An 11146-nucleotide genomic window follows, 5' to 3' on the forward strand; every position below is an offset into this window, starting at 1 on the left:
TTCTTCTTGCATCACTCTCACAAACGCTTCAAGTGCACTCTGCATCCACTCATACCGACACAGCTCCATTGCTTCTTTAACATTCAACTGCATATTTTTCATGTAAACCCAAATTTATCTATGAAATGACATAATCATCAGTTCATTTGATCTTATACTTGCTATTATGTGTTGAGCTTCTTACCCATTTTCTCTGGCGATTCTTACGTTCTGGCCATTCCCGGAGTTCTTCGGTTACCTTTAATGCAAACATGTAGCCTTTGCATCCACCAAAAGATTCATCCTCCGCATTGGTACTAATACTACTTTTGCTTCTAAATTCCCAAACTCCTAAAGGAACTTCCTGAAACAAATGACCAATAAATGATAAACAAACCTTTTGAATCACTTTGCTTTAAAGATTATAAACTTACTCTAAGTATTCCTTTAACTCCAGCTTCTTCCATGGCTTCGCGAGAAGCAGCTTCAAGAACGGTCTCATCATTTTCCCATCCTCCCTGATAACAATAACATATACAACATAAATGAGTTTTCATAAAGACAGTAAAAGAGGGAGATTCTCAAAAGAAAAAAAGACCTTTGGGAAGACAAGATCATGACGATCAGGAGACGAAACCATAAGAACTTCAAGTTCCTTGTCTTTGATCAGACGATACGGAATGCATCTGTTCATCAAACACTAAGAATTAACCATTTTGCTTCTTTTTTTTGTTTTGTTTTGTATATGTTTCCGAGAGTTGCACAACTGCTCATCATAAAGAGAAAAGTTTTATTGAAATGATTTTCTTATATTTTACCCAGAAACGAGACGGAAGTTGTTGTCGTAACGTTGACGATCTCGTCCTGTCCGAGATGAAAGAACCGACATTGATGAATCTGTTACAAAAACATTTCGACACAAAATCAAATGTGTTTGTTACATTCTTGAAACTCACTAGCCTTGTTTATTAGTGTTAGTAAAAACACGATATAAGTATGCGAGAATCCAGATTAAAAATTGTGAAAACAAGTCGGAAACAATAACAGCTAAGGAAATACACAAATACTTAGAGTCTAGATTTGATCTGTTTCTTTAATTCAATAAATCGGCCCTTATATGAGATGTTTTTTCATCAAAGTATATGAGATGGTTTTTACACCATTTTTTTTAGTTTTAGAATAAAACTATGAGAGACTGTTTTGCATCAGCCAGAACAAAATCTGCAAACTTAACATTCACACTATACATTGAAACTTACTTGAAAAAAGATTTGAAGTATTGATGGAACTTTGTATGTAAAAGCTTATCTTGTGTAAGATTGTTTATGTGAGTATATTGGTAATAGAGAGGTTAGATACTTATTTATATGATAGATTTACCAAGTTTAATCACAAAGTAACTTAAACATATGTCATTAACTTTATTAATCTTTAGCCATTTGTCATTCATTTTGGGTTAAAGCCCAAAGATAACTCCAACATTTAATCCTGATAAAAGGTGACAGATATGATTCAATTAAACTATATCCTAACTTCTTCTATTAATGGTAAGTAAGATCTGCTGTCAGATATAATAATTAATATAAGAAAATCTTCTCTAATTCTGTATTTCATATTATTTTTTAGCTTTTATAACTTGATTTTGGGGACAAAAAATAACATTATGAAAACATATAATTGACCAAATTTAAACTGTACTTTAAATGTCAATGATGTTGAACTTGTTTTTGACGAAATGGATTAAGACTATTTTTGATAAGTTTTCTGGCGAAGACATTCGTTGGAATAAACGAATATAAATACTATGAAATATGTAATCACATGTCACAACCGGAGTTAACTTGAATAACATATAGAAATTCAAAATGGTCTACTCGTAAAATTTAAAATGATATTTAAAAAATATCTCATGTCCCAGATTGTAATATGAAAAAGAGATATTTGGGGCGGACTCGAATTTCGGGTTTTCGAATTTGGTAAATGAGCTTACGGATCAAAAGATTATTTTTTGTTACAATTCTACTTTAATTTTTGTTAACAAAGTAAAAAGAACATTTATTCTAATTTGTGATATCAATATCATCATTATGAACAACTAAGCATACAGAAAAATTAGTTATGATTTCTTAGGAACGCAAGTCTTAACATTTGTCAGGATGATTATTGTGAGAATTAGTTCTCAAATTTCCACTTTGTGGTTTTGTTTAGAAAAGCAACCTCCTTTCAGTCTAAAGACACCAAGTAATCAACTCATACCAAATCTTTCACAAGCTTTTATTTTTTATTGTTTTAGTCAACACATAATGTTTGATAGATTCAATTTTTGCTGTCAGAAGATAGAAACACTACAGTTGTATCTTAAGAATCTGAGCACTATAAAACCATCATACTAAAGAGTTAAGGAAATAGATTTGTCATTTTGGCTTTACTAATTTATTTCAGTATTGTAATTTAGATCGAGGTTTTTATTATTCTTACAAATATTAGTAAATTAAGGTTCTTACAAATACAAGATTTATAACAAGAACATTCATTGGTTGTTTCGTATCAGAAAAGAAGAAAGAGATTGATGCGACTGCACTACCACCTTCACTACCAGACGACGTTATAGAAGAAATCTTAATGAGACTTAGGGTGAAAGAACTAATCCGACTCAAGACTCTCTCAAAACAATGGAAATCGAGGATCGAGTCTCGTAGTTTCGTTGTAAGATTCCACTTGGACCGACCATCACTCATCTTGATGCTGCGCATCTTTATCCGTTTAGTAAAACACGTCTTCAAGTGTTTTCACGTCTCCTCCAAGTCTGCTTTTACTTTATGCTTTTTTTCTATTTTGGAATGCTTCTTAAATGTTCAACGTATGATCTCATAGATATAGAATACTTGCTTGGTTCTGTTGATCAATGTATTTGAAAGCATGTAAGAAACATACATTTCTTGTTTGTTATTTCACTTTTTTTTTTGAAAAAAAAAAAGTGAAATAGTTTAATGTATGTTTTAACGACAAGAGTTATGTATGAAAAGGTTGAAGTGATGCACCCCAGACATGTTTTTTTTTGTCATAGCCAGATTAAATTAATAACTAACATCTGCAGTACAAGATTAAGACTGATGAATTGAAACTAAGAAAATTGCTGACTAGTTAATTAAAAGGCTTATAGACCTCTAGCTCTGCTTCATAAGATGCTTCCTTCTGTTCCGCAAAGGAATAGGAATCAAAGCAAACCGGTGTAACCAGCTGTGTCTAGAAGCACTGCCTTGATTTGTTCAGGCAACACCTCGTGACCTTCTTGGCATTGCTGATTAGAAAACAAAAGCATGTTTATTACACACTACTAACTAATGATCAGCATAGCATCTATATAAGTACTAATCTTTATACCTCAGCGCGGAAAACATCCAAAGCAAAACCATTGAAACAGCTAATCACTGCCTGTTGAACATCCAATCCTAAGTCATCCAAAGCTCTCATGGTGGAAAGTAAAAGACCAGGTCGTCTTCCACAGAACATGTGAATGTTCACTGCCTTTCCTTCCCTTAAATTAACCTCAATCTGCTTAAAACAAAAAACAAATAAGCCTTACTTAAGAAACTTACAGAGTCCTCCTCCACAAGCAAACAAATGAGTTTATTATTATTACTCTTGCTTGCTGGCCTTTGGGGCTTGGAAAAGAGGAAGACGGACACAACTCTTCCTTAACACGGTAAGGTAGCGTTTGTGGTGATGGTAGTGTTAAGCCTGAAGAACTTGATGGAGTAGATTCAAGTTCGGTATGAAGATCACTGATTCTCTGTAAAAGCTCTTTAAGATAATCAACAGCATCACCAAGTATCGATGCTCTATCCATCTGCAAGCACAAAAACTCTTAACACTAAGAAACATTGAAAGAATGAAAAAAGAAAAGGTAAGAATCTTTTTTTATTAATCTTTATTACTCACTTTGCTGATCTTGGGGACAACTGATCTGAGCATGTAAAGCCTATCATTAAGCTTCTTCCTCCTCCTTCTCTCAGCCATTAGATTCTTAGCAGGCATTCCTTTCTTCTTCATCCCTTTGTTGTTGTTGTTATTATGCTCATCAGATTCGTAATTCAACCCAGTACTAGTCTCATCAACAACCTCTCTCTCGTAGCTCCTCCTAATCTCAGGAGAAGAAGAAGAGTCAGAGTTGCACATTTTGCTACTCGGACTCTGACGCAATGCAGCTCGTTTCTGGAACAGCGTCGGCTGAGAGCCAGAGGAAGGCGATACCTCTAAAGGTTTCAGAACCTTAGCTCTGTTCTCGAGTACTCCCTCAAACTCCAGGGGGCTGAAGACGTTACATGACCGGGAAGGGAGGAGGAAGTCCGGTGGTGAAGAAGTCATAACAGGGAAACTCATTGAGTTTGGAGTCCGGTGGAGTTGTCCTAAAAACAACGGGGAATCAAAACCGAAGTCATCTAAAGGGTTGTTGTTGTTGTTGTCGGGAGGGACGTTGAGGAGAGAAGCCATGCAAGCTTTTGTAGCTAAGAAAGACTCTTGTTGTTGTTGGTGAGGAGTAGTAGCGTCGAGTGTGAAGTGTTGCAAGGGAGAAGAGGAGTCGATGGATTGCTGAATAAGGAGGAGCAGATTCTCTGAAGGGTTTAAGGGAAACCCACCACTGTTGAATCCGAACTCGTTTTGAGAAGCATCTTGTGGGTTGTTAAACCAGTTTTCTTCTGGGTTTCTGACCCACGGCACAGGTTCATCGTTATAGCCCACCTGAAAACGTTCTCCGTCGTCGCCGTTCATAGCTGAGAAAGTTGGGAACTCTGGAGAAGTTTAAAGGAAAAAGAAACCCTTTAAAAAGGGAGATAAATTAATAGTGATTATTATACTTTGAATATTTTTTCAGAAAGGAGGGAGGGAGGCGTTAAAGTGGAATCACGAGGATCTTGCAGAGGAGGTCTCATCAACAAAAAGGGCCAAATCTCTAGACAGAGCTCGAACCCTAAAAGTTAAGATTTTGAGAGATTCAACATTTACTTTTTTCTTCTTTGCAAAGGAGAGTTGCCAATGATTCTCGTGACTCTATTTGCTTTGCAAAGAGAGTTGCCACCTCTCTGTTTTTTTTTTTTGCGGGAACAGTTCAGTGACAGTGTCAGAACTGAACTTAGCAGAGGCTAATCCAGACCGTTAGTTTTTTTTTAATTTTTTGATTACTTACTACATTTATTTTCATTATACACAACTTGCAAGATTAAGTGTTGCCAAACCAAAAAAAAAACATTTTTGTTATTGGGTGGACAATTATAGCTATTACACATTTCATATTGCATTTGCCTTTTCGGATATTCAGCTACAAAAAAATGGTAATTTCAATATGAAATTGTTAGTAGCTATAATTGTCCACCAAATAACAAAAATGAATTTGTTTGGATATCTAGCTACAAATTTGACAATTAATTGCATACATTGAATCAATTACCAACCAGTGAAAGAAGAAAAAAGGAATCCAATAATTCAAGATTAACTGGGAAAAAAAGATGTCGGACACAATGGTCCCATTTTTTGTTATAACAACGAGGCCATGGTCCCTTTTTTCATCTTCCTTTACCTCCACTCATTTTAAAAAGAGAAGAAATAAAAGTATTTTATCAAATAATTTTTTTATAATTCATATAGTATTTCTGCGTGACCTGAATAATTGTTTGATAAGATAAGAACTCATATCACCTTTGTCAACGTGTTAGTTACTTGACGGCCAAGATTTTTTTTTTATCATTTCGAGCCTGTTAGGCCCATTATATGTGGTAATCTTTTAATAAAGTTCCTCAAATGAGTTTGGGCCGTGTCAAGTGTCATGGAGATTTTGAACTCTCTAACTGGTATGGAGTTTTTTTGTTTGAAAAATGCTTAATTGGTATGGAAGTTTCCTGCCTGAAATCGATTTTCGAAAAAAGAATACATTTGGGTGATGTATACAGCAAGACTTCCTCTTCTCAACTTTCGACATACGCTGGATTTCAGCACTTGTTACCTATAATATCATTCAGACCAAAATAAAAAGAGACAAAAACGAAACAGCTGAAGTAACAAAATGACAAGGCTTTAACAACTGTATAACCTCTGCTCGTCCACAAGTATCATAAACTCATCGGAATCTAACAAGAATCCGGCCAAAATAAAAATTACAGTAACATCTCTCTCGAGTGCCACGTTCAATCTTTCCTTCTTTTATTTAGAAACAAAAAAAAAGATCAAAATATAATAACAATGAAATATATAGAACACAAACAAATAAAACAGATGAAGGCATATAGACGTAGAAGAAGCATCAAGCCATCTCTCATCATCAATTTTAAGCAAGGTTGATCGTGAAGGAGACATAAGGATGTGTCTCGGAGTCACCGGCTAAACCAGCCATGGCTCCTCCATCCTCCTCGCTTTTCCAGTATAAACTGCATTTGTTTATCATACAATCAGACTCAAAAAATTCAAATCAAAATCTCATCCAACTACTTATAATAGATGAATATAATGATATAAAGCAGAGACTTTTTAACATACCTGTTGGTAGAATCAGACAAGCGTTCTAGAATGGAGCGGACTTTCTTTTCACTTTTTACAGCCGGAGATAAGACACATGCCTAGATAGTAACTCACGAGACAAGATAAAGTAATTTAGTCATGGAGTTTTAACAGGGTTTGAGGGATTTCTTTAAGAAAAAGCATAGCTTGGAGTCCTTGTTTTACCAAGAAAGCCGGAGGAAGACCATATCTCATAATGCTCTCAGCGAATATACGAACAGCACAGAAATGCATCCAGGAGCTGAAAACCTACAGATATATATATAGAACGACGATCGATACATACTCTGGCTTTTGATTTCTAGGATGATATTGCAAGAGTATCGCTATACAGAGTACTGTGTTACCTCTCCATAACTGGTGTAGCACCACTGCAAAAGGGAGCTTCTCAAGCTTTCCTGATCCCGAACCAACTTTTCTAGCTCTTGTTTGCGAGTCTCTTGTGCTTCGACGCTGTGTTCAAAATCACGAACCTAAAAGAAAAGGGGTACAACATGTGAAATACAAACCTTGAGAATCAACCAAACGTCTCAACTTGCACAGTGAAATCCATCAGTTCTAAGGACATCACCAATACTGGCAGATAAGTATTCATGACTTCTAAGAGAACTCTAGAGGTAATATCAGGAAGTTGACTAGAAGAAATACTCACTTGGAACCCTTTCTCGCGGGAATTTGTCCTGAAATTGTCTGCAACACGAGTGAAGAGAGTGACAGTGTAAAGAGCATACTCATTATCCTCAAACAATTTCTTTGACGACCTGGGAACCTGAGAAGAGTCAGAATAAATTGATTAAAAAAAGTAATAGTTTCAACGTTTGTATATGGAACTAAAAAAAAACTAAAAAATTTACCACAAAGTCGGTCAATGTCTCATAACATGCTAACCAGTCTTTTTGAGAATACTTTGGAACAACGGCAAGGAGAGTAACGAGATGTTCTGACGAGACAACATCTTCTGGCTTAACCAAGTTTGATAGGTCACGAACAGCTAAACTGATAACAAAACAAAAAGGAGGAAGATAAGCCACATTGCCACAAGGTTTAAGCAGCGAGAAAGAGATAAAAAAACCAAAATCATTATTCTGGAAAACCTTCACAGGGAGAATAAGTTGCAAGCCAAACTTAGAGCGATAGAGAAAATCAAAGTTCGAATAAGGGAAAGAAAACAAAAGCTTTACCTTCCGCTTTGCTTTCGGTTAATGGCATTGAGTTGACCGCGGATGTTGTTATATTCAGCTACACGAACCTGAATAATAAGTGAAATCATCAGAGTCAGTAAACACCACAATTTCATAAAATCACAATAAGAAAATTCTAAACATAACATAAAACGAGAATCCACTAGCAGACATAAAGGATAAGCTCTCTTACCTTGAGATCATCCTCAATCTTGGCAACCTGAGACTGAATATTGTCAACAACCTCCTTCAGAGGTGACATTGTCGGGTACTTAGCTTCATCCCAGACAAACCTTGACGCCCCCACATCCATAATTTTTGTTTATTAGTTATTTACCGAATCAGATCACCACAAAACTAGTAATCATCATAATAAAAAAGAGATACCTGGTGAGATAAGAATCAACAGGAACTCCATCAACTGTAAGTGCATTGCTCTCAGCACCAGAAATCCTCTCCAGCTCCTCGATCTGTCTCCTGATCTTCTGTGAAACTCCCTCCACGAAGCTGTTCGACTACACATCATCTCAACACCATCGTTTTAATCATCATCATGACCAACAACGAGTTCCAAATAATGATCCAATCGGGAGAGACATGGTAACAAAAAACGAATTTACCTTGAGCAGATCATCGCCGAGAGCGAGTAGAGAATCTAAGGTTCCAACACGAAGATTAGGAATGTTGAACTGCGAAACAAAAATTGAAGGAGATTATTATTATTATTAGATCGATCTCTGCCAATAAAAGTTTCAATATCGAAATCGGCTGGCGTACCCGATAAACGGGAGTATCAAAGGAATGCTTGGAGATCTGCTCCTGTAAGCGATCCCATAACGAGGAAGAAGAAGAGTCCTTCACTGGTAGAGACACCACCCAGTACCTCGAAGTCATTCTTTCTCTCAATCTATCTGACTCTCTCTTCTCCGATGGATCTCTCTGCTTCCTTCAATCATAATGGATAACCGGTTCGAATTATATTTGTTGCTAACGAGTACAAAACCAAACCGGTCAGATACTAACTACTATCATGAAGCTGGTTTAGTATCACCCCGCACGTTCTCCACCTGACAACACAAACAAAATAATGGGCTGATGGACTAATAATGGGCTGATGGGCTGGGTCGAATTAATAAGATAAATGGAAAATTACGCGGGTTGACTGGAAGTTACATAGTATTGCAATCTAGGGTTACTTGTTTTGCGAGGAAGAGCTCTTCTTGTCATCATCTATGGCGGACGTTGAGAACAAGCCGGAATCGTCGTTTCCGGTTAAGAGGAGACCGGATCTCTGTTGCCAAGAGCAGGGTAATGTGTCAAACAAGGCTCAGAAGCTTAATCCTTGGTCGAGTTCGGCCGATTCAGAGTCCGGAGGCGAGGGAGTTAGTGGAATCTGCGTCGAGAATCTGAATTCTTCTTCTACTACTGCTGGTTCTGTATCGGAGAAGGATGAGAATGTCGTCTCCCCCGGTGGCGATATCGCAGCTGAAGAGAAGCAAGAAGTTGGAGTTCGAGAGGAAGAGGAAGATGATAGGAAAGGTAAAGTCTTCTCGAGAGAGGACAAGGGAAAAGGAAAGTTGATCGAATTTGATGATAGCGATGAAGACGACGACGAAGATGGTGATGAGTACGACGAGAGCGAGTTGTCCGACGATGCATTGGCGGAGGTGGATTTGGATAACATACTCCCGTCGAGGACTAGGAGAAGATCGATCCAGCCTGGTGTCTACTTCTCCAATGATCGGCGTTGATGATAGCAGCGATGATAGTGACGCTTAAATTTTATAGCTATATAAATATAATGAAGGGTAGTGTTAAGAAATCATGTTTTAGTTCCTTTAATAGTTCTAAAGAGAGTTCCGTCTCTGTTCAGTGAATTATTGGTCGTAATCTAATGTTTCCAACGCTTGGACCAAAGTGAATCTATAATGTTATTATTGCAATTTAAGAGATTTAGTAAGCAGAACGAACAACATTTTAGGCCAACCACAACTCCTCTAGTTTCCACTCAAGTTAGCCTAAACTCCAAAACTTATTTTCAGGGTGTCACAATTGCAAATTCATAACGTTTTTTACAAGTTAGAAAATATGGAAATCAAAGCTACAACTAGGGCTGGCCTGAATGAATGGAAGTTGAAACTTCTTCAAAATATTTGACATGGAAAATATTTGTGCTTTCACAAAAGTATGCTTCTAACTAGACAATAGATTTTCCTATATGATAGGAAGAAGAAATTGGTATAACATGAATGAAGAGAGCATATTAAGATAGCCAAGGAGACTGCCTGATACATAAACCTCAAGATTCAATCACACAGAAGATTGAATCATTGGGAAGAACTAAGCGCAGGCAAGTCATCCTTGGCTACTATATATTAGACTCTCTTCTTCATGTAAAACCTATCTTCTCTCTTGCTGCTCTTTTCATACCACAATTTGCTCTCCTTTTATAGCATTCCAGCGAACAAGCCTATCTCTACAGTCAGCTCTTCTTCTTTGTTACTTTTAATAATTTAAAAAATTTGAAGTTGTTTATTTATTTTTTTGTTGGCTAAATACGCAACTTGTATGCACCATGATCAGAATTTATTAGGTCTTTTCTTATCTTTTAGCAGTATTTTATTAGTTTTAGTAACAATCTTTTCGTATTTCGAGAATGGAGATAAGAGTCTTGTTCTTTGGTGATGGATTTAAAACTAGAATAATATGAATCAGATCTATAGACATAATGAATTAGAAATGTTTGATATAGACATTTTTACTAATTAGTATATAGAAAGAAAACAATGTAGCATATATGATCATACTATTTATACATTAATGTATACGGTCCCAGTCCAATTATATACACCCACGTATTTCATATTTATCTTAGGCGATTCTCACAACATTTCATATGCAACATTTTAGATAGGAAACTATTAGCATTAAGGTGAACGTGTTATTGGGCCATTGGTGCAGCTGGTTAGACTAAGGATTACCTAGAACTGATTTATTGAATTACTAGGGATCAGTTAAGCAGCTATTTGTCATAGGTATACATTATTTCTCCTTCACATTAAAACACTAACAAATAAAGACAAAACGATGTATGAATTTGTTGTCAGTCCACTCTTCAAAACCAATAATGGCTAACTTTCGATATAGTACTTGCGCTACAATTTGGAAAACCCAATCCAATAACGAAACTTGATTGCATCACTCTATTTGGGTCTTCAAAGTCCCACATCCATAATTTAAGAATCGCTGACGCAACTAAAAATACGATAGAAACTATATAAATTAATAAATAACATAAATTAATATATTTATCTAATTCTAAATCGGACCGGTTCAAACTTCAAAATATGATACAATAAGATAATAATCTTTTAAAAAATAATATAATATACGGTTTCATTAGAATTATAAATATTCATTAGAATTATAAATTA

General features: G+C 36.0%; 4 protein-coding genes across 5 annotated transcripts in view; 1 reads left to right on the forward strand and 3 right to left on the reverse strand.

Moving 5' to 3' along the window:
• Window positions 1-868, reverse strand: part of LOC108810288 (nudix hydrolase 12, mitochondrial-like) — a 1932-nt gene extending 1064 nt beyond the window's left edge. The window contains exons 1-5 of the mRNA XM_056987652.1: window positions 798-868; window positions 578-665; window positions 414-497; window positions 185-343; window positions 11-87 (exon numbers count right to left, since the gene is read on the reverse strand). Of these exons, the coding sequence (XP_056843632.1) occupies window positions 11-87; window positions 185-343; window positions 414-497; window positions 578-665; window positions 798-868 (479 nt within the window). The remainder of the gene's footprint in view (window positions 1-10; window positions 88-184; window positions 344-413; window positions 498-577; window positions 666-797) is intronic.
• A 2123-nt stretch (window positions 869-2991) lies between these two features.
• LOC108822692 (transcription factor SCREAM2) lies at window positions 2992-5110 on the reverse strand. 2 transcript variants are annotated; one of them, XM_057006928.1, is made up of 5 exons: window positions 4987-5076; window positions 3922-4772; window positions 3623-3829; window positions 3364-3537; window positions 2992-3280 (listed from the first exon to the last, which is right to left on the reverse strand). In XM_057006928.1, exons 2-5 carry the CDS (start codon window positions 4750-4752, stop codon window positions 3197-3199), a joined length of 1296 nt encoding a protein of 431 aa, XP_056862908.1. In that variant the 5' UTR covers window positions 4753-4772; window positions 4987-5076; the 3' UTR covers window positions 2992-3196. The 2 variants fall into 2 exon arrangements, with proteins under 2 accessions (XP_056862908.1, XP_056862911.1); XM_057006931.1 differs by having other exon boundaries at window positions 3364-3534; window positions 3922-5110.
• Window positions 5111-6033: 923 nt separating this feature from the next.
• On the reverse strand, window positions 6034-8693 carry LOC108814452 (V-type proton ATPase subunit C). Its single transcript, XM_018587028.2, has 11 exons — window positions 8490-8693; window positions 8333-8401; window positions 8100-8227; window positions 7906-8005; window positions 7713-7780; window positions 7386-7527; window positions 7184-7300; window positions 6879-7004; window positions 6697-6780; window positions 6511-6590; window positions 6034-6401 (listed from the first exon to the last, which is right to left on the reverse strand). The coding sequence occupies exons 1-11, from the start codon at window positions 8604-8606 to the stop codon at window positions 6302-6304; spliced, it is 1131 nt and encodes a 376-aa protein (XP_018442530.1). The 5' UTR covers window positions 8607-8693; the 3' UTR covers window positions 6034-6301.
• Window positions 8694-8876: 183 nt separating this feature from the next.
• Window positions 8877-9629, forward strand: LOC130510545 (histone H2A.Z-specific chaperone CHZ1-like). The gene has a single exon (XM_057006961.1). The coding sequence runs from the start codon at window positions 8945-8947 to the stop codon at window positions 9461-9463; it is 519 nt and encodes a 172-aa protein (XP_056862941.1). The 5' UTR covers window positions 8877-8944; the 3' UTR covers window positions 9464-9629.
• Window positions 9630-11146: the final 1517 nt, after the last annotated feature.

This window comes from Raphanus sativus, chromosome 1 (assembly GCF_000801105.2).
Source record: "Raphanus sativus cultivar WK10039 chromosome 1, ASM80110v3, whole genome shotgun sequence".
In the NCBI taxonomy this organism is placed as follows: Eukaryota; Viridiplantae; Streptophyta; class Magnoliopsida; order Brassicales; family Brassicaceae; genus Raphanus; species Raphanus sativus.